This window comes from Motacilla alba, chromosome 4, assembly GCF_015832195.1.
Source record: "Motacilla alba alba isolate MOTALB_02 chromosome 4, Motacilla_alba_V1.0_pri, whole genome shotgun sequence".
NCBI lineage: Eukaryota > Metazoa > Chordata > Aves > Passeriformes > Motacillidae > Motacilla > Motacilla alba.
In genome coordinates this window covers 347,901-370,173 of record NC_052019.1, presented here as the reverse complement: position 1 = coordinate 370,173, position 22,273 = coordinate 347,901, and the positions used below count along the sequence as shown (strand labels likewise).

General features: G+C 46.0%; 1 protein-coding gene and 1 long non-coding RNA gene across 2 annotated transcripts in view; one reads left to right on the top strand and one right to left on the bottom strand.

Annotated features, from left to right (window-relative positions):
• Positions 1-232: 232 nt before the first annotated feature.
• ATRN (attractin) overlaps positions 233-22,273 on the bottom strand; it is a 149,181-nt gene continuing 127,140 nt past the window's right edge. The window contains exons 27-29 of the mRNA XM_038134564.1: positions 19,791-19,898; positions 6,906-7,020; positions 233-5,427 (exon numbers count right to left, since the gene is read on the bottom strand). Of these exons, the coding sequence (XP_037990492.1) occupies positions 5,303-5,427; positions 6,906-7,020; positions 19,791-19,898 (348 nt within the window). The 3' untranslated portion in view covers positions 233-5,302. The remainder of the gene's footprint in view (positions 5,428-6,905; positions 7,021-19,790; positions 19,899-22,273) is intronic.
• Positions 10,251-18,037, top strand: LOC119700126. The gene is made up of 2 exons (XR_005256676.1): positions 10,251-11,072; positions 11,425-18,037. It is a non-coding gene; the product is annotated as an uncharacterized LOC119700126 (long non-coding RNA).

Sequence of the window (22,273 nt, the reverse complement as noted above, 5' to 3'; positions counted from 1 at the left end):
GTCTTAAAAATCTACAGATTTAACTCTTTGAATTACATCCATCCATCCCCCATCCAGAGGACATGAAGACAAGTCCCTCCTTCCTCCTCCCAAATCCAGCACCTGCCAGGAGCCCGCTGATACCCAGCACCACCACAGCAGAAACTCACCCTCACCTCAGCCAGAAGCCTTCAAAACACTTTGAATTATCCTCCCCTGCCCCCCCATTTTAAGAAAATAAATGAGGAAAATGTTAACCAGATCTACTTTTTATTTCAGAGGAAAGATTTGCATTATTTACTTTTATTTATATACATGTACTTCACATTTGTATTTAAAATGCACAGACCTCCCAAGAATTTTCTCGTTCCGGCTTTAAATTAGCTGTTATTTTACAATACAAAAAATTATACCAAAAAACTGCAATCCTAAATGTGTGTATGTATAACACCCACAACCCCAGCAATGAAATAGTTTACAATACTTGCTCCTATTTACATATGAATGCAATAAATGCTAAATTATACATATTAACAAACTAAGCTCAAGTCTGAACACAGATAAGAATCATAAATAATTACAGAACAAAGAGGGAAAAAAATCCAGAATACAATTCAAGGATCTTAGTTTAAAGAACATTTATTGTGCACAAATTTCAGAGTAATATAAAACTCTTTTTTTTCCTTTTCTTTTTTTTTTTTTTAATGGACTGATACACTCTGCGACAATTGGGTTTTTTTTTTCTATTTTTCTACTGGTGAGGTTTGTGGAATCAATACTAAATGGAGAGGAAATGTAAAGAATTCTAGTACCTGGAAGACGCACACAAATAGTCTGTGTGAACAAAGAAACAGACTGAACAAAACCTGCCCTGATGCAGAAAAAATCAGCAGATACACATATTGTAGTAGTCCTGGCATGGAAACTCAGCTCATTTCAGCAGCTACCAACAGAAAAGGCAGGAATTTGTCTAAAATTGCAAAGAACACACCCAAAAATGAGGAGCACACCCCAAGCCATCCCTTCCCTCCCTTCCACAGCCCCCGCACTCGGCAAGCACCTTCCCAGCAGAGCCCACCCTGCCCCCTGTCCCGCAGCTCCAGGAGGCTCTGCCCAGGCAGCCCCTTCCTCCCTCCCCTGGTGCTCCCAGACGGGCAAACCCGGGAGGGCAGAGGAGCTCAGGGGCTGCCCGGGCACGCAGAGCCCGCTCGCTGCTGTCTCACAGCACAGAAAAGGAATCCCAGTTTCAGTGGGAAGGGGCTGAGGGCTCCGAGATGCAGCTGGTGCCTGTCCCTAACTCAGGGTCTCGTGGAGAAGGAAAAGCAGCTGGAACACCTGGAGCAGCGCAGGACGGAGGGGCAGCCCAGCCCCATGGCACTGGAGCCCCAGGGGCTGTGGAAAAGGCCCCCAGTTTGATTTCAGCCTCAAGCCCTCCTTCCAGCTCAGCAAGCTGGGTGCCAGTGACAGCCCCCCCAAACCCAGGCCCGGGGACCTTGGTGACGTTTCCTGCAAGAACTGGAGCTCCCGGGCACCCTCAGGACACAAGCACCCCTCGGGAGTGGGGATCTGCCAGCAGAGGCTGCCACGCCCATGGTGCCACACCACTGAATTTGGGACATTATATGCCATGGCTTGATGTTAATCACAGGCATTTCCCATCAAAAATAGCTTTATTTTGGTAATTTCACTACAATGTGTTTTAAGCCCAGGGAAAGTGGTAACAACAACTGAAAAGTTGTGTCTCGTAAATATTCTTGTATCCAAAATACTGAGCCAGAGCGTGGCAAGGTCATGCTACACCAGCCCAGAGACAATTCTGGGCTAAAACTCATGGAAAATGGTGAATTAAAAAACAAAAAAGATGTTATTTGGAGATCCACTGGCATCACTGTTTTCTCGAATAAAAGGGCCCCAACAGTTCTGAAATTTCATTACTAATTTCTTTTAAAGGCTCCTCTCAGAGAATTAAAATCTTCTGAGAGTCGAGATGTCAAATGCTGATTTTCAGCCAGTTATAAACACCTGAAAATAGTGATTTTGAATGGAAACACTGCCACAATTTCAGTAACAAAGGCCTTAAACTACAGATTTATTCCTCCACTAGTGACCACTTTAAGGACCTTTATTACTTGTATCCAAATGTTGCTTTTCCCCCTTTCAAATGGAAAAGCCATTATTTAACTTGGTTTCTACATTTAAGTGAAATACATTTGAACACACAAAAGTCAAGTTATGCCTCCCTGCTTTGCAAGATATCACGATATAATCTGTTGTTTAAAGCTCTGGAAAGTTATCTACTACTGATCAGATGAAGGAGTTATTAAGACAAAACTCATACATAATTTAAAATCATCAAAAATACATTCAATATTTTTTCTGGTTTATATACATTTTAAATCTCTCCATGTTCTGCACGTTACTGTAGAGCTTATGTACAAGTGCAAAATCTGTGTGCCATCTGTCATTTATTTACAGATTCTCCCATGAAATAAAGTTGTTCTTTCTCCCCCACCTCACCTCCAAATGAAATACACCCAAAGATCCTTCACTTTTGATACTGACCTGGTGATAAACTGCCAGCAATTCCTCTTTCCCCTGTCCTTTCCCATGTTTTCCCCTGTTTACCTCTAAGCTGGGATGAAACTGCAGCAGAGCTATGTATGAGTTCTCTTCTCCCTCATCAGGATGGAGATCAGACGCAGGGCAGAGCCACATCCTAAAGGAGCCAGTTCCTTTTAGCTACATAAGTAACTCTTGTTGCTCTAGTTACATTTTTGGTTCTGATAAACCTTGACTTTGATAATTTTTGCCCATTTTTTCAGTATCTGACACCTCATTCTGGCCACACTCCTGGCACACTGTAGGCTTTGCAGACGAGACAGCCCAGCTCTCCAGGAGTGAGAAAATGTCCCAAACTCTGTATTTATGTCTTTTTATTAATGTAAAAATCTATCACTCCTCCAGGCCTATAGTTCTGAAAGCTGTTTGTGATCATGAAAGCCCAACAATTTTAAGCACCTGCCCAAGAGCTGTCCTGAAGAGGGAAACTCCAGCACAGGGGCTTTCACCATCTGGGCTGGCAGTTCTCCTCCCAAAAACAGCAAGAAGAAATCTGCAAACATCAGGATGTGCACCGTGGCTGAAAACACACAGTAACAGGGGAGGGATTTTAGTCCAGTCTTATTTCTCCAGTTCAGATTAACCCTATCACTGAGCAAGTTAGAAAATATTATCAGGAGATGAATCTGTCTGAGGTAATCCATGCACCAGGTAAAACTTAAATTGTCTAAATCCCTTCATTCTAAGACAAATCTCAACCCTTTTCCCATCATAATTCCTTCTTCCCACAGAGCACTGAAACTTCTAGTTTAGAAACAGATGCATTTATATATATTTATATATATAATGCATGTTCCCAATATTTTTCTGCAGTCCCCTTGCACTTGGTAAATGACACATTAAATCAGAATTACCATCCACCACAGTCCTTAAGCCATCAGGCTGTTCCCATCACCACTGTCTGGACACACACAGCAGTTCACCTCTTTATTGCAACGCTGCCAGGCTCCAAAGAGCTTCTTCAAAATACATGGTTAGGAAAAAACCACCCCAGAAATGAATGGCTGATATGTGACTGATCACCAGAACACGCACAAAAAAGGAGCAGTTATTTGGGTTTCAGTTTGGAAAGGCGCTGCCTGGCCACACCCAAGGGCACTTCCCTTCCATGCGTCACTTCTCCATTTAATAAATATCAGATGTCCTCAACAGAACCCACAGCTGAGTGACCGGGACGAGCCCATGATGACTCTGATGGAGCCACAATTACACTCCTCATTTGGCACCTTCACTAGCACCCTCCCAGCAGCTGCAGCCCCACCACGCCGGGTGGCCCTGGCCCTGTGCCACATTCCAGGGACACCACCACACACACATGGGTGGGCTCAGTCCAACCTTGAGCCTCAAACCACAATCCCAGCTTGTCAGAGCAGTTCAGGTGGTTTGATGCACCCCCCAAACACCAAACCTTCTCTTTGCTGTTTAAAAGTCTCGTCCTTTCACCAACCAGCAACAACTTCAACCTCTAACAGAGCTCAAGCTCAACAGGAAATACCAGGATCTGAACGTGTAGAACTCAAACCTGTGGCAAAACAAAGCTGCTCTGCTTGGTTTTTATTAAAAGTTCTTTCTTTACTTCATCCTCAAGTGATCTGGCACCCGGAGTGTTGCTTTTTACACCCTGCAAGAACATGGACCAACCATAACCACTGAGGAGCAATGCCTCCAAGCTCAGCTCTCATCCAGAGGATGGCGGGAGGGAAGGGGGAGGAAAGAGGCCAAAATCAGAAAAATGTGATGTGTCTGACCTGGAACACAGACTGCTTCTATGAAAATGCTGGTGGAACCAGGAGTTTTCTAATGGGATACTGAAACTCTACGTGCTTTCCAGATATTTGCACCTGGGTGAGTATTTGGTTGGTCAGGAAAATGCGATTTTCCTCTGACTGCACGGGACAGAGGACACAGAGTGCCTGGGTGACTCTAGATGTGAGTATACATACCTTTAAAGGAATTTACCTATGTGAAAAAGCAGCATGTGTAGCAGTCTCCTCACTCCCTAGATCTGTTCACGTCTAGGCACTTGTGTGTGGTGTACTCCAAGCAGGTTAAGACTATGTAAACACTGAGTCTTTCCAAAGCAACATCCAGCTTTCCAGTTATTTCATGTGGTCTGAGCAACATCAACCTTTAAACCATCCCAGCTTTTGCATTCCTGGACCATGATGACTACAAAAAGGCTGTGCCTGGAAGAGAGTTCCACTGAAATAATGAGGGAACAATTAAATATTAAATGAAAACAAAGAATGAAGATGCTTTGAAGATTAATAGTAGTGTTTATGTGTTGAGAGCTGACACCTGTAAACACTGGGTCTTTTTCTTTTTGTACAGTTTGATAAATACATGAACTACAAAGCACTTTCCATGTAGAAACCTGAGTGTCATTCATTGGACTACTGTTGTATTTACACTGACCAGGAGTGGTGGCATCCAACCTCACCGCACCTGCAATGAAATCATTTTGCTTTAAACTTGAAGAAAACAAAGGAGCAATCTGAAGCCATGTGTCAGTAAAACTTAAGTGGAGCAGCTGTCAAATAAAGCCAACTAGCACGTAGATGAGAGAAAAAAACTGGGTTCAAGGAAGTTGTGGTTTTTTCCGGGTGCTTCTAGTCTCTTGGGACACAACTTGGAAATCTTCCTCCTCCTTGGTATTACTTTTCCATTTTGTTTAAAACCCTAGACAGTTTCTGATGTCCATGCATCAAATACAGGTTCCTGGCTGTGCAGGGGGCTGCTGCTTCCGATTTCGGATCGCGCCCGACTTCTCTTTGTAGGCAATTGGCATCTGTTGTGAAATGTCCACCAGAGCACTGGCCACTGCGAGACCTGGGCAACAGAACAAGCAGTCAGGCACCAGAACAGCCACAGCAACAAACCCTGCAGGAAGAGCTGAGAAAATCCCTCCAGGCCACAAAATGTGTAGAATTGTTTTAATAAACTAGAAAAGTGTTGTGGCCCAATAATTAAACGCCAGCCAATATTCTGAAAGGAGTTGAAATACTACATGTTTAATTAGAAGCAACAGCAGGAGGAAAAGACGCAATAAGGGTGGGTATTACTGGATGTAAAACTCTAAATGCTGAAGCCTGAACCCTTAATATTGAAGGTGCCTTTCTCTGCATCATTAGATGGACTACAATAAACCTGAAAGCAAATGTGCATGGAGGTTTCCCTGCCTTCCCCTGGATACATCACCTCTGCAACCTCCTCATGGCAGATCAGGGAGTCATGGAATGGTTTGGGTTCAAAGGCACCCTAAAGCCCATCCAGTTCCACCCCCTGCCACGGCCGGGGACACCTTCCACTATCCCAGGGTGCTCCAAGCCCTGTCCAACCTGGCCTGGAAAATTCTAGAGATGGGGCAGCCACCGCTGCTCTGGGCACCCCATGCCAGGGCCTCCCTACTCTATTCACAGACAAACCACACCTGGGACTTAGCTCAATCCAGCTCAACACCAAACTATCCAATTCAAACCCTGCTAACTCTCTTTCTAAAGCCCTTGCTTCACCAAGCTCACTGGGCACTGGGGAACCTCAGTTAAATGCCACACTGCCCAGGAGATGTTGTGCCAGTGCCCTGACACCAGGTTTAGGTGTGAAGGGGTTGAGAACAAGGCTGGATGAGGAAAAGCCCTTTGTCCAGAGCTCCTAAGAGGAGGGCAGAGATGCTCTGAAAGGACTTGTAGTGATAGGACAAGAGAGAATGGTTTCAGACTGACAGTGGGCAGAGTTAGAGGAGATATTCTTCCCTGTGAGGTGGGGGAGGCCTTGGCACAAGTTGCTCTGTGGCTGCCCCATCCCTGGACGTGTCCAAGGACTGGCTGGACGGGGCTTGGAGCACCCTGGGATAGTGGAAGGTGTTGCTGCCCATGGCAGGGGGTGGAACTGGATGATCTTTAAGGTCCCTTCAAACTCAAATTTTTCCATGATTCTGTGACTGGATGTTCCCCTGCAAATGGAGCTGGGAACAAAGTCGGATAGGCCAAGTGACAAGTTACCTTCACAGGCAACTACTGCAAACATGCCTGTACCACATTGCTCTTTGCCCCACCCAGCTGTTAATTAAAGCATAGTCCAATATCAAATGTTCATCCATCAATTGACCTCAGTAATTAACTCAAAACTCATGTTGGAAGCCAGCAGGGTCCAGAGCAGGGAGCCTAAAATACCAAAATACCTCGAGCACATCCCAAGCGGAGCTGTGGCTACAGCAGCTTCTGTGGGATCAGGAAAGGTGAACCTGTGAGGCTGGGGAAGGAGTACAGAGTTCATTCCAAGCCATCAGAGACAACAGTAATGCTCACCTGACTGTCCTGGTGGTGGAATACCCCCAAGCCCTCGAGGCAACCTCACGAACACGGAGAGAACAGCTGCTTTGTTCCCAAAGCAGGGCTCCAGCGCGATCGGCTTTGGTACAGTCTGCAGCGAGGGAAGCAGCGGGAGAAAACAAATGTTAAACAGTGTGTTATACCCTCCCTCCTCCCCCAGCATCGCTCCTCCAGCTCCTACAAGCCCCAGGGCATGAACCACCATGAACCACACTGCTGTGCTGGGCAGATTTCCAGCACACAGCCAGCAAAGCTAAAACCACTGTCAGCAACAATCAAAACACGAGTCATCACAAGAAAACACATTCACTTAATAAAAATCAGGCTATTAAAAAGTCAAGCACTACACAAGGCTTGTATTTCTCCCTAAATTCAATAACAAAGGAGCAGCTTATGTAATCAGCAGGACTGAGGGTTTTGTTCCATCGACCCCATCAGCAGCCTGTCGCTGCTATCAGCACGCACCACCACGGCGATTCGATACTCCAAATTCTATTTCCAGAATTCAAGTCCATCTACCACCTTAACAGCACTCTATGCATTAACACAGTAAAGAACATTTTCCCAAGAACAAAAATAAGTGTTCAAGGCCAGGTTGGACGGGGCTTGAAGCAACTGGGTCTAGTGGAAGGTGTCCTTGTCCATGGCAGGGGGAATGAGATGGGCTTTGAGGGCCCTTTCAATCTGTGATTCTAATGTTTACTAGGCAGTCAGCTTTCTCCCTGGAGGAGCAGAGGACTGGATCGCTTGCTGATGCTCGGTGTCTGTGACCATCTCCCTCCCACTGCACTCCTGTGAAGATTTTACCTGAATGATCAACAGCCAGCTTCAGTACATCATTAGAAAGCCAAAATGCAACAGCCCAGCCCAGAAACTAAAGTATGTTCTCACCTGGGCCCCAAAACCCATGCACAAGAACACAGGATCAGTGCTACTGTGGGCTGCAACAACAGTCAGATTAGGATGCAAGTGTTCACCAATGAGTACCGGTTCAGGAGAGTTTCTTCTTTTGTTCCACATCAGCTAAAAAAGCTGAGAAACACTATTTTACCCAATACACTCAGTTCTTTCTGTTTTCTTGTTTAGTATGGACAAATTCTACTCTGGTGTTAATTAAATAATTAGTTCTTTTTCCATCAGGCATCAAACTACACCACAGTACTCAAATATTCAACAGAAACTCAATGCAATGTAAGCCATGAAAAAGCCCAAACAGGAGTCAAACATGCTGTTAAATTACTGCTGCTCAATAAAAAAGACAAAAGGAGACAACAGCAAGCAAAATGAAACTTAAAACTTTCCATATCTCCCATTTACTGCAATGACTGCAGCAGTGTTTGCTGGTCTGTGCCAGGCAGATAAATACGTGCTGCTCGGGCTGGAAGATGGAAGCTGCTGCCTGCCTGGTTTATGACAGCAGGTTTCTTCATCTCCCCACCCCCAACAAAGGGACCCAACTCAGAGTAAAGCTTTCCCAGAAGGAAACAAGCACACCCTGGTGCTGTAACCCAGAGACTCAACCGCCAGAGGCAATGGAGAGAGCAGGGAGAAGGAACTGCAGGAATAGAGCCCACGGACTGCTGCCTTACAGGGGGAGCAAGAACCCCACACAAAGCTGATTTTCATTTGGAGAGACTCAAGTATCCTACTTATTCTACTGTTAATAAAACAGATCTGCTGAATTCCAGAGCTTGGAGGATGGCACTTGGGTTACAGAGAGCTCTTGTGCTCACCCTCAGCACTGAGCAGAACGGGCAGCAAGGACCACACACAGAACTGATGGAGGGAAGACAGTGAAGGAGCAACTGAATAAGAGACTGTATTTTTTACTACTTTTTAATGTATTTGTTTTCAGTGGATTAATGGCCATGGAGCTGCTGCAGGGCTGGAGCCCCTCTGCTCTGCAGCCAGGCTGGAGAGCTGGGAATGCTCCCCTGGAGAAGGGAAGGCTCCAGGCAGAGCTCAGAGCCCCTTTCAGGGCCTGCAGGGGCTCCAGGAGAGCTGCAGAGGGACTGGGGACAAGGGACAGAGGGACAGGAGCCAGGGAATGGCTGCCACTGGGAAAGGGGAGATTGGGCTGGGATCTTGGCAGGGAATTCCTGGCTGGCAGGGTGGGCAGGGGCTGGGCTGGAATTCCCAGAGCAGCTGTGGCTGCCCCTGGATCCCTGGCAGTGCCCCAGGCCAGGCTGGACACTGGGGCTGGAGCAGCCTGGGACAGTGGGAGTGTCCCTGCCATGACAGACCATGGAAAGATGACCTTTAGAGTCCCTCCCAACCCATGAGGATGCTCAGCAGCACATTCACCATCCTCCAGCCAACCTGCAGAAACAGGAGGTTGGAAAATCCATCTCAAGGGTCACCAAATCCAGCCCTCCACTAACACAGGCATAATTCTCTGCTTTCAGAGTAGTTACACTTTCAGCCTGTGCCATCCCCTCTGTGAGACCTTTCCAGATCCCCTGGTCTGGATCTCACGACTCTGCCACCAGAAACTTTCTTTTAACCTCAAATTGTTCACACTTCAGTTTATTCATCTGCCTCACGTTCTTCTGTGCCTTAACCTTCTCCCTGGGCTTTACCCTGCTGTACATTATTTTGGATCAACTGGAAAAGCAAAACTCTGAATTCCTTCTCTGAACACAAGCACTGCCTCCTGCAGCTCTCCAAGAGCCCCTCTCTGCACCTCCTTCTCACCAGTGACCTGAGAGGCATTTCAGACTCTGACAATGCCCCTGTTGTGGTATCCAAATCCCTCTGAGTCTCCTGCACATCATAAAACAGAAAGAAACAGAAGTTGTTCATTGTATAGCTCTCAGTCGCAGAGCTGAAGGGACTTGGAGAGGAATTTAGCTCATCTCTCAGCCCCAGGCAAGACCCTCTCTCCTCCTCTGCCCTTTCCAACTAATGAACCCTGAGTGTGCAGCAGAAACTCTCATTATGAGTCCCTGTGGGCACTATCTTCCCTTCCCATGGAATTTTTATTTTGGTCCTCAAGGTCACCCATCTTGCTTCTCTCTGCTCTCCTGGTTCCACAGCACAGATAGCTGGGGATAGGATGCAGCCCCAAGCCTCCTTCCTTCCACTGTCAACCTGCCCAGAAAACAATCGGAATCATGGAATGTTCCGGGTTAGGAGGGACCTTAAAGTTCATCTCATACCCTTCAGGGAGCAAGGAAACCTCCCACTGTCCCAGGCTGCTCCAGCCCCAGTGTCCAGCCTGGCCTGGGGCGCTGCCAGGGATCCAGGGACAGCCCCAGCTGCTCTGGGCACCTGTGCCAGGGCTGCCCACCCTGCCAGGGAACAATTCCCAACTCCCAAGATCCCATCCAGCCCTGCCCTATGGCAGTGGGAAGCCCTTCCTTTTGTCCTGTCACTCCAGACCCTTGTAAAATCTCCATCTTTCCGGGTGGGCCCTTCAGGTACTGAAAGGCTACAATTAGGTCAACACAAAACCTTTCATTTTCCAGGCTGAACAACCCCAAAAAAGATGAGGGTTGGTAAAATATTGTTAATATTTCCCTGCATGGGGAACCTTATTTCTCTCAACCATGAACAGCAAGGATAATGATGCACCCAAAATCTGTCAGGGAGCTGCAAACTAATTTGGAAGGAATTAAGCACAACATCACTTTGCTGCAGCTAAGCTCCATCTTAAAACTAAAAGGGGAAAAATGGCCTATTGTCCATCAAATCCAGCTTTTCCTGAGACAAGCTGCAGTTAATAACAACAAAAACTCGCCTAAAGAATCAAGTCCTGCACATTTATTTTTGACAGCCCCAGCTCAGGCACCTGTTTTCTGAACTGTGACTCATTGTGCATCTCCTCTCTGAGTGCTGCTCTCCAGGCCGGGAGACAGAGCAGGGAGGGAATGACTCAGAGCCAGTGAGGGATGAGGAATTTGGAATTTGAGCAGGGAGGGCAGGAGTGAGTTGAGTGATGGAATGAGGAATTTGAGCAGGGAGGTCACAGGAGTGAAGGACACGCTGCACCCTCTGCAAGGCAGAACCAGCCCTGGAGCCGGGGACCAGATTCTGCACTCAGGGAGGAAAATGTGACATTTCAACAAGCAGCTTCATTGTGACCTGGACTGCAGACCTCACCCAGCACCAGCCCTGCCCTGCCTGTCACCTGATGTGACCTAGGTAAGTGTCACCAGGACACAAATTCATCAAGTGGAATTTTGGTGGGGAGACCTCAGGTCTCCTTTCTTTGCCCACTCGAGTGGTTTCTGAGTGCTTTTACCATAGAATTATGGAATCCCCTGAGTTGAATGGGACCCACAGGGATCACCCAGCCCAGCCCCTGGCCCTGCCCAGACCCCCAACAATCCCACCCTGGGCATCCCTGGCAGCGCTGGCCACAGGCCCCTGGACTGCTGGCAGCCTTGGGGCTGTGCCCATTCCCTGGGCAGTGCCAGCACCCTCTGGGGAAGAGCCTTTCCTGATCTCCACCTAAACCTCCCCTGACACAGCTCCATATCCTCTTTGGTTGCAGATCCAAGCTGTTCTCCTGCAAGAAGATTTTGAGTGAACTTGGAAAGCAGAGATCAGATGTGAGAGATGGCTCTTAAGGGTAAACTTTTAAAAGGTACATAAAATAGGTATATTTCCAAATTTTGTAACAACCTCTATCAGATGCTTAAAACCTGCCTCTGCCAGCAACTTCCATTCAGAGGTTTTGATAAACCCTTTGTTGAATTACAGATGTGATTCTTTTTTACTGAAGGCTTAATGGCACAATAAAGTAGACATTATTCAAATCTATTCAAATAAGGTGCATCTCTCAGACATTCAGCACAAGAGGACTGCTTTGAGAGGCGCCTGAACAGCAGAGTCCCATCGTGGGAGCAGATCCAGAGGGGAGAACAAAGCCCTGGTGCTCGAGTGGGTGGGCAAAGACCGCAGTCACTGGCCCTGGACACATAGCAAGAACAGCAGAAAGCCAGTCAAGCCCTCCCAGGCTGGAGCCCGTGGGCAGCCCTGTCTGGGGCAAACAGCTCATGGTGCTTTACAGGTGGGGGCACAGCCCCGTGCTCCCAGAGGCAGCAAAAGCTGCTCTCAGTTGCTTTCCACAGATGATTTTACTGGCCCAAACCAGCACTAAAAGCCAAGTAATTCCAGTTGTTTCTGAGTTTTGATGTGTATTTAGCATGCATAAAGTGCAAGCCATTATAGACATTAAAAGCAATAAGAAACAGATTAGGTGATTTCATTAGTCCAGCTTCTCCAGCAGGATTTTCCACATGAACAGGGCATTTCCCAGGGATTTGACTGGGCTATTTCTAGGGGACCCTGATGTGGAATACACCACCAGTTCCCTTGGGAGTCAATTTCACAGCCAAATACTTTCCCCAAGTAGGCTGAATTGTGTGATGCTCAACCTAAACACTTTTATTTTATCTCATTATTTCTATTTATGCTGCTTTTACTTGACAAATTCAAAAAGTTAATAATGTGTCACATAAAACTAATGGCCAGAACAATAAATATTCTATATAATTTCACAAACACAGCATCAGTTTTATTTAGGTTCTGTGATACATTGCCAGCATATTGCGTTTCAAGATGTATTAAAAAAATACTGTGGAGAATTTTTTTTCCTTAACAAGAAAACATGTTTCTGTGGTTTGATCAAATAAGTCTTACACGGTTTTCAATTTCCAGGAAGGAAATTAAAATAAAGGAAAAATCTTATGGTGGTGGATGAGAAAAGGAACATTACCCAAACAGTTCACTTTTATTACTTGATTCCACTTGTTCAGGTAATTTCGCTCTGTAGAAAAAGGGTCAAATTCCATTTGCAAGTTTTTAAATTGTGCCATTAAAATCTGAGTGAACATTTGCAAAACAAGTTACAAGCAATTTCCTATTAAAAATAGATGATTAAACTTTAAAAATTATATTCTCAGGGTAGTATGTGTGTCCTGCAAGATAGAGATGAATGAACTTCTAGCAATAATTCACAGTAAATGAGTTTAGATTTAAAATTTACATTTACCTTGTCCCTGATAGCTGCCTTGGAATTTTAGAGGGGCTGGGGAATGAACTGACTTGGTCCCAGAACTGGGTTGCTGCCTGAGAGGAACTAACAAAAATCACATTCAAGCCCTCAGATGGATGTTAGCAGCCTGACATGGGGAACACAGATCTGAGCACCCCGGATCTGCAGCCCACATGCCACCAGCCCCCCGGGGCCCCGAGTCTGCTGCCCCTTATTTAACAACTGCTCTCAAGGGCTCCAGCGAGTCCAGCAGCAGCCAGCCACCACTCGGGTGAAGGGGAGGGATTTGTGAGGTGAATTTGGATCTCCAAGGCAGCTCCCCTGAAATGACCAAATCTTGTGTCACGGTTTGAGCCTGGCCACTCACGGATGCCAACACTCATCCTCCTTCACTTCCCAGCCACACCCCAGGGAGGGATGGATGAGGCCATGGGGAGCAAATCTGGGAGATATGTGCATATATATGTGCAGTGGTGGGTATTTATTTTGATTTTGTACAGGTGAAGGGGCAGGACCTTTACAGTTCTTTTCAAGCATTCAGCTGGTTTTTGCACAGGAAAACAAAGTAAAAAACCCAACTAAATGGGACAGCTGGATGAAGATTGCAAACACCACACACAAAACAACTATTTGGCATAAATGAATGCAAATAAGTCCTTGATAATGCTGTCAAGAAGCTGCTGGTGTTATTAGTACTTCAATCAGAGAGATGCTCGTTAGAGGGAAAAAATGAACTTAGAAATTCCTTCTCCTGTGGGAAACTTCACGCTCCTTCCTCTCCTTCCAGCAAATTCCTCCTTATCAGCTAAAATCAGGGTCCAACCTGCGGAAATGTTTACAGTCTTCAAACCTAAAACTAGTTAGAATCACTTATCAGCCAAATGTTCCCTAAACACAAGGCAGGCTTAACAGATATGTCTGCTGATCTCATGACAGCTCTCTTCTAAAGATCTATATTCAATATTATATCATGGGAGTAGAAAAAGTTTCCCCTATTTTTTTCCCTAATTTTGCAATAGAATTCAAAATAAGATACTGGAAACTTGTTTACTGGAAATAATTAATTGGGTGAAGGTTTTATCAGGTATTTTTCTTGCTGTTTTGGTAGGAGGGATCACAGCCAGCCTCTGTGGAGTTCTAGTGCAGCTAATCCACTTTACACACCTCAACAGCCCAGGGAACGCTCCCTTCCTACTCCTGGTACTCCTTCAAAGGGGATCCCACACTTTTCCATGCCCTAAAACTGGGGCAGCATATGAGGAAAAAACACCAAATAGAAAGTACAAGCTGGGGTGTCCTCCCTGTATATTCCTTTGTCACCTTGATGCTCCAGGAGGAAGCCTAAAGAGTGGAAGTGGTTTTGCTGAAGACAAAGTGACAGCTACACACAGACAGCCTTGGAATTCCTCTGTGTTAATGTATGGAAAAGCTCCTAGACCCAGTAACTGCCAGAAAGCCCAGAAATAAGACTTTAAAAATTAAATTGCCTTTCCAAAGGCAAGTTGAGAAACCCAGAGCCTACCTTAGCCAGGTCAGGCAAAACCACACTGGCCTTTTCTGGTCTCAAAGGCTGCATGTGATCCATCTCCAGCAAGTGCCACAGCAGATCAGGATTATTCCCTTTATTTCCCCCCCCATCCCTCAATTTCATCCCCTCACTGCAACTAGTATCCTTCTGAGGACAGGAATGACTTTCAGCCTATTTGTATCATCCTTGAAAAACCCTAAGCTGCTCTGTCTCTAACACATCTTGATCAGACAAAAAGAAAAGTGGTTCAAATTGTGCCTCTGGAGGTTTAGACTGGGTATTAGGGAAAATTTCTTCATGGAAAGAGTTGTGAAGCATTGCACAGGCTGCCCAGGGAAATGGGCATCACCATCCGTGGAAATGTTCAATAACCCTGTGGATGTGGTACTTGAAGACAGTTTAATGGTGAACACGGTGCTGGTGCTGTGTTCATGAATGCACGTGGTGATTTAAAGGTGATTTTCCAGCCTTACCAATTCTATGATTTGACACAGCCTGGCCATTTCTGCTTGATGAGGCTTTTGTGCATCACAGCTCACACCTGGCCTCCTTCCAAATCCTCCTCTTGCACAGGACCCCCAGTCCCAGCTCACTGGAGCTGTCCTTGCCCTGCTTACACTAACCCAGCTCACTGAAGGTGAGTAGGCTGGGAGACATCACAAAAGCTGGTCCATCAGCAAATCTGATGGACCAAAAGCAGGTCAGCAACATGTGAAGTAAAGGGGAAAGTGAGTCATCAAGAATGACAACCAGAACAGGATAAAAGCTGTAAAAACCATCAGTTCTTTGGCCTTTAGTTCTTTGCTGAACTCCAGCTGCATGAAACAGCCCAAAATCAAGCTACATGTCAAAATTAACATGAATTCACCCTGTAGAAGTGCTGGAGCTGGCAGATGCTTCATTTCAAATCATTCCTCACCCTGCAGCTTCCCCAAACCCTGCACCCCTGTAGCACAGGACTTACTACTCATTTCTCTGCTCCTTTACTGCTGGTTGCCGTTTCATTGCAATATAAAAGGAATTTAACAAGGGTATCGCTCAGATGCAAAATACAAATAGACTGAAAATATATTAATTAATCTGTGGTACCCCCTACCCACTCCTAAATCAGCTCATCACTTTAGCTCTGCACTGCGCGAACAGATGGGATCTTCTGGCAGCCTTTGAACCACTCAAAAGCACTTTCTCCCATAACAAAGCAAACTAATTACTAGAATAAGATGCTATTTCCCATCTATTTATCTGCTATTTTTAAGGAATCAGCTCGCTGTCTGATTCAGGATTTGCAGTGAAGCCCTCAAACAGCAGAATTAAATGCACATTGGTACAATGGAACAGAACACACTAAATGAACTTCTGCTCACCAAATGCTTCTCCCTTTCCCTTTAGGAAACTAAGGATCATGGATGCAAAGATAATCAACACTTAGCACTGGCTTCACGTGCTGGATCCCTGAACACAGCAGACCAGAGACTGCTCCAGCTCTGCTCTAAAAGATTCAAAAATAATTTTTTTCCAACTTGAGGATCGTTCTTTCCCAATGCAACCATTTTCTTGTTGACCCTGTAAGTGCTTTGCTCAACCTCAGCACTTGCTTGCTAGGCTGTGCATGTTTTTTCCAAGGTAACTTCTTGCCTTTAGCAACTTCAAGATAGGTGGAAATCAATGTCAAAATTATAAACTTCCCAAATTCTTTCGGGAAAGCTTCTAAGCATGGCTGCAGAGGATTACAAGACTTAGATTAATCCGATAACAAGCCCTAAAAAAGCCTGAGCTACAGCAATACCAGTTCAGACACTTGGATGAGTCCCAGGCACCTAAGGAAGTTAAACACACTTAGAAAAATCATTGCAATATTCAGCACGTCTGAACGCACAAAGAGCTGCAGAGAGAAGCTAACAGATTTTGTAATAACTAAGCAAATTTAGTGGTAGATTTGTGATTCAGTGGGTATTTGTTGAGTGGCAAATAAACCAAAGCAGCTAGTTACGTGTTGCCTAGCTGCAGCCTCTAATAGGAATTGCTTCCCTGCAGGTAAATCACTTTCTATTACTCCTAAGTACCCCAGGAAAACTACTAATTGAAAACACAGTTCTAATACTGTCCAGCTGGAAAACATTAGCTTAGGATGGAACTAGCTTGACACTGGCTGCCAACTGGCTACGGACAATGGAATAGGAAATTAATCTTTTGCAGACAAGACATACCATTTTCCACTTCTCCTTTGTAACCTTCAAATCAACTCGTCATTAACCAACGGCTTTGATTCCCATGGGGAAAGAAAAGCATTACTGAATTCATGATAATGTAAGTCTGGCTTTCTTGCATTAAAATGAAGACTCTAATTTTGACATAGTGGATGGCAGAGGAACTGGAGGGCAGATATAACATCCAGCACCACAGTAACATTCCCCTCTTTTCTTGGCTTAGAGTTAAAGAACAGCCAGATCACAAAGCGACCACAAAGAGAAGCACAGTTGTTCAATTCTGTATTGCCCCAGCCCATCTTCCTGCAGCTCCCTCCTGCCAAGAGCTTTTTCCTATGCAGGTGCAAAAGGGATGAGCGGAAAAACCCAAGCTCCTGGCTAGGAGGTGTTAAACCATAACACCCCATACATATTCAGACTGGTTTTTCATTTCTATTTAAATTCATTTCCATGCAGGGACCAACAGATCAGACTATCTCAGAAACATCATTCCCCAAGTTGCTTCCAACCCACAACCTTCCTGAGCCTCCTCTCCTTTTGTGAAACACTCTGGCCTTTTACAACTACTTTTATTCCTTAGCCAAGTTCTCCAAGATGAGAAAAAACTATATAAACCCCATCAAATCTAGTAACTCTCCTCGTCATGCAGAGGCACCCTTGTTCTGCAGCTACACCTACCAGCAGATGATGGTAGGGGTCCCTCCCCATGGCAGGGAGCTGGAATGGGATGATCTTTAAGCTCCCCTCCAACCCAAAACATTGACTGATTTTATGGAGTTACCCATTGGCACAACATTTCAGGTGCACATTCATCTCTTCAGCTCCAGATTCCTGTACAGGGTTTGTGCCACTGCATGAATCAGACCACCTCATCTGTGCCCAAAATTGATTAAGAAACATGTATCTGAGTTATCAGCACAGAGGTAATTACCAGTTCCTAATGCTTTCTGGGTCTAAAATAGGATATTTCTCCACAGTCTGTCTTATTATGCTTCAAACCAGCTTCTCCATCCATTCCAGAGGAACTCAAGGAAGCCAGACAAGATGAGGGCAGCAGAACAAGAGGAGGAATAACACACTCATCAGAACTGAAGAGATCCAGAGTTTATCCTCTCAGTAGTTTGAGTGCAGACAACTTGTCAGAGATCAAAAAGTTTAGAACAGCTTTGTTCTGGCCTGATCCCACAGGAGAGGTGTTTTTAGCTACTTCCAGACAACAGAAGATGAAGGGAAGGGCCCCAGACAGCCAGACTGAAACCCAAAACCATCAGAAGCCAGGCTACATCCTCCCAGATCTGTCTCCAGCCCCATGCAACATCCATCTGCATCCCACGGCCTTTTTGATGAGCAATGAAATAAAGGTTCAGTCTCATTTGGTGAGTGACAGTCTGATTTTGCAAGGGTGGATTCCCAAGTCTTGGTGAGCTGTTAGAGATAATGACTCCCAGTACCAGCCTCATGACAGAAGCAGGGAAATTATTAAAAAATCAGAAAAATCTGAGGATCTGGAGTCAAAAGAAAGTCAGTAGGCAGGAGAACCAGTCAGAGCATCCAAGGAGAGGTCCAGATACTCAATCACCTGAATTACTGAGGACCTTTGCAAATTTTACTTCCACTATGCTCCAAACCAGGTACAAGACAGGATGAAACAGCCTAATGCTGCACCAGGAGAGGTTTAGACTGGAAATTAGGGAAAGTGCCTTCCCAGAAAGGGCTGCCCAGGGCAGGGGTGGAGTCCCCATCCCTGGAGGGATCTGAACACCCTGTGGTTGTGGCACTTGTGTGGGCATGGGGCAGTGCTGGCCCTGGCAGGGATGGGGGAGTGGTTGGACTCAATGGTCTTAGAGGGATTTTCCAACCTTAACTATTCTGTGATTCAATATATTGAAAAGCTGCTTCCATACAATGTCCACCCAGAACGTGGTGCAGGACTACAATCACACAAAAAAGTATTAAAACTTGCCATGCCAGACCGTATCTACACATATGTAAGAGCTAAAGCTACACGGGCAATCTTAACATCTGTACTGAGGCCAAGATTTAAAAATCATTACTCACCTAATAGAAGTTTTGAGGTCAGACTGCTTTCAAGTGCTTTACAATGATTAAAATACATGTTTGTTTGTTTGTTTCTTTAAAGAACTAGCTCTCTTGTTACAGTAAGACAGTGTGAGAAACTTAGTACCTGGATTAATCATAGAACCTCAGAATGGTTTGGGTGGCACAGCCCACCCAGTGCCACCCCTGCCATGGCAGGGACACCTCCCACTGTCCCAGGCTGCTCCCAATGTCCAGCCTGGCCTTGGGCACTGCCAGGGATCCAGGGGCAGCCCCAGCTGCTCTGGGCAACTGTGCCAGGGCCTCATCCTCACAGAGAAGAATTTTTTCCCTATATCTAATCCACATCTGCCCTTCTTAACCTTAAAGCTTAATGAGAAAAACTTCCAAAAAACTTCAGTCTAAATAAAACAAAACAATCAATTTGCCTTGTATGAGAAAGAAAAATAATCAGTGTTTTCAGGTTCTTAATTTTTTCTTTTTGTACAAAAGTCTGTGCTGCTCAAAGCATCACATCAAAAAGACCTTTGAATTAATTAATCCCCTCTTAAATATGCTTTTAGTAAAAATTCAACATGTGTGTAAGAATGAGCTAGCCTGGTGTATGACCATGATTTCTTCATGCTCCTATTTGCTAATCACAAGATATATTAGAATATATATTTATAATCAGAACTATGTTAACATTACCCAGTACACAGACATGATTATATTCACATTTGTCTTGAGATATCACGGGGAAGGGTTTCTATTTGCAGCACCTACAACTATTTCCAGCCCAGTGTTCTCTGGTGTAAAGTTGAAATTCTTCTCTGTTTCAAAGCATAAAAACTAGCAAGGCAAACCCAACACTTCAAACCCAGCACCAGTATAACATTAATCTGAACCAGCCCAAGAGTTTTAAGTGAATATCTGAAGGGATAAAAGCAAATTAAAATGGTTCCTGTTGGACCTCCTGGACTTACAGTTTCTTGCAGGTATATACAAAAATGAGAGGATTTGGGATTGCTGTGTAAAACACCCCTGGTTAATCGTGGTGAGGACCATCCCAAAGCCCCAGCTCTCACCTTTATGCTTCCCCCGATGAGATCTGGTGGCTCTTCATCTGTTTCTAAGGCAACGTTGATGGAGGCGAAGGGGCGACTTGCCATCTGTTGCATCTCACGTAGTAGTTGCTAATTTATTAAACAGAAAAATATTATCATCATATTGTTCTGACACAAAGATGAAAGACAAATGTATCTAAAAGGTTTTGCCCAATACAAAGGGACATCAATGAATATGGAAAAAAAGCCTCCAGGGGCTTTAATGGCCTAAAGAATACAGATAATGGTAAATATTCACATTACGACAATTTAACAAGTTATTGGAAGTAAAGCTGAATGCACAATGTGAGCCTGACACTTCTGGGAGGGAAAACAACCTGACTGAGTCTCCATAAAGCAGTTATTTACTTTTTAAGTTGTTGTTTGTCATCACCCGTCTGATTCCCACTCCATAGGATTTGTGGGAATCATTTTAAAATTAAACTAGCAGTAGTATGTAACTACTGTAAGAATGAAGCTGCTATTTTTTTTATAACAGCACCAGCAAAACACTGTCAGGTTTCTATTGAATAATCCCTTTTTTTTATTGTTTCCTTGCTGAATACAGAAAATGGCAAACATGTCCTTATTGTAAAATGTTTTATTAAAATAAAAAACCTTTTCCTGGGCTAATCCCCACAACCCCTCATGACACAAGACATCTCTTTATTGTGCTCCTAAGCACTTCTAAGCATTTCAATGCAGCTTCCCCTTTTTTAAAACACAAAAACCAGATACTTTCTACACAGCTGGGCTGGAAACAGCATTTCAGTTTTAGCTGAGCTGTGGACACACTTCTTTTTGGCTCCAGTGACTAATGTCTGATAGTGACAACACAGCCTGACAGGGGAGGCAGAAGCCAGAATTCCATGAGGCAAGGGGTCCAATGGGACTCGGTGTCTCTATTTAATAAGGGAAGAGGCAAACACTTTGTGCAGCATGAGAAAACCCAATGCTCTTAACCTTCAATGCAGAAACTGCCCAATGCTCTCACACAGATTTACACATTTACTGTCACTACTTATTACAGCAATACCAGTTATCCTCTATTTTTAAGCTGGACTGAGGCACCACCAAATGCTCTCCAGAACTCCCACCATTGCCACCTGCATTTTCCCATTAATTCTGGGCAATCTGACACTCCAAGCCCAAACTGATCATTTACAGCACCCAAAAAGCACCACGGAAAACCCCACAAAATGCACTGTGCCCCAATATCCCCATGCAGCACAGAAGAGGGTGAAAGGAAGGTGCTGTTACCCAGCAACATTGTCTGGAACTGATTCCCAGAATCACGCAGTCCCAGAATGGTTTGGGTTGGAAGGGACCTTAGGGACCATCCAGTGCCTCCCCCTTCCTGGGCTCAGGCCCTGCCCGTGGCTCCGGGGCCATCGCTGGGCCTGCCTTGCCCTCTGCACACTGGGACACACTGGGGACACTGGGACACACTGGGGACACTGGGACAGACAGGGACACACAGGAACACACACTGGGGGACACTGGGACAAACAGGGACATACAGGAACACACACTGGGGGACACTGGGACAAACAGGGACACACAGGAACACACACTGGGGGACACTGGGACAGACTGGGACAAACAGGGACACACAGGGACACACTGGGAGAGACAGGGAAAGACTGGGACAGACTGGGGGACACTGGGACAGCCAGGGACAGACAGGGACAGCCAGGGACTGACTGGGACAGCCAGGGCTGAGGGCTCCTGACAACTGGGGCTCCTCTCCAGGCTGAGCAGCTCCAGCTCCCTCAGCCTTTCCTGGGCACAGGGATGCTCCAGGCCCTCCCTCAGCTGCGCAGCCTCTGCTGGCCCTGCTCCAGGACATCCATGTCCTCCCACCCGTGCTGAGGATCCAGAGCTGGACACAGCACTCCAGAGGTGCCTGCAGGGCCGGGCACAGGGGCAGGATCACTCCAGAGGTGCCTGCAGGGCCGGGCACAGGGGCAGGATCACTCCAGAGGTGCCCCCAGGGCCGGGCACAGGGGCAGGATCCCCCCTGCCCTGCTGGCACTGCTCTCCCTGCTGCCCCCAGGGTCCCAGTGGCTCCTCGGCCCCCAGGGCACTGCTGGCTCAGGACAGCTGGCGTCCACCAGGACCTGCTGGCTGCTCCTCCCCAGGTGCAGGATCCTGCATTTATCCCTGTGGAATTTCAGCAGGTTCCTCTCTGCCCATCTCTCCCAGCTGGCAAGGTCCATCTGAAGGGCAGCACAGATCCCTGGGGCTCCTGCCACCTCTGTGTCACTGGGAACTGCCCGGGAGCCACCCACCCCTCACCCAAATCACTGACGAACCATCAACACTGGGCCCAGTACAGAGCCCTGGGGGACACCACTAGACACAGGCCTCCGACTAGACCCTATGCCTCTCATGGCCACCCTCTGGGAACCTTCTATGGCCTTTGCTTTGCCAAATCACCTATAATTTTGAGACTCTTTCACAGC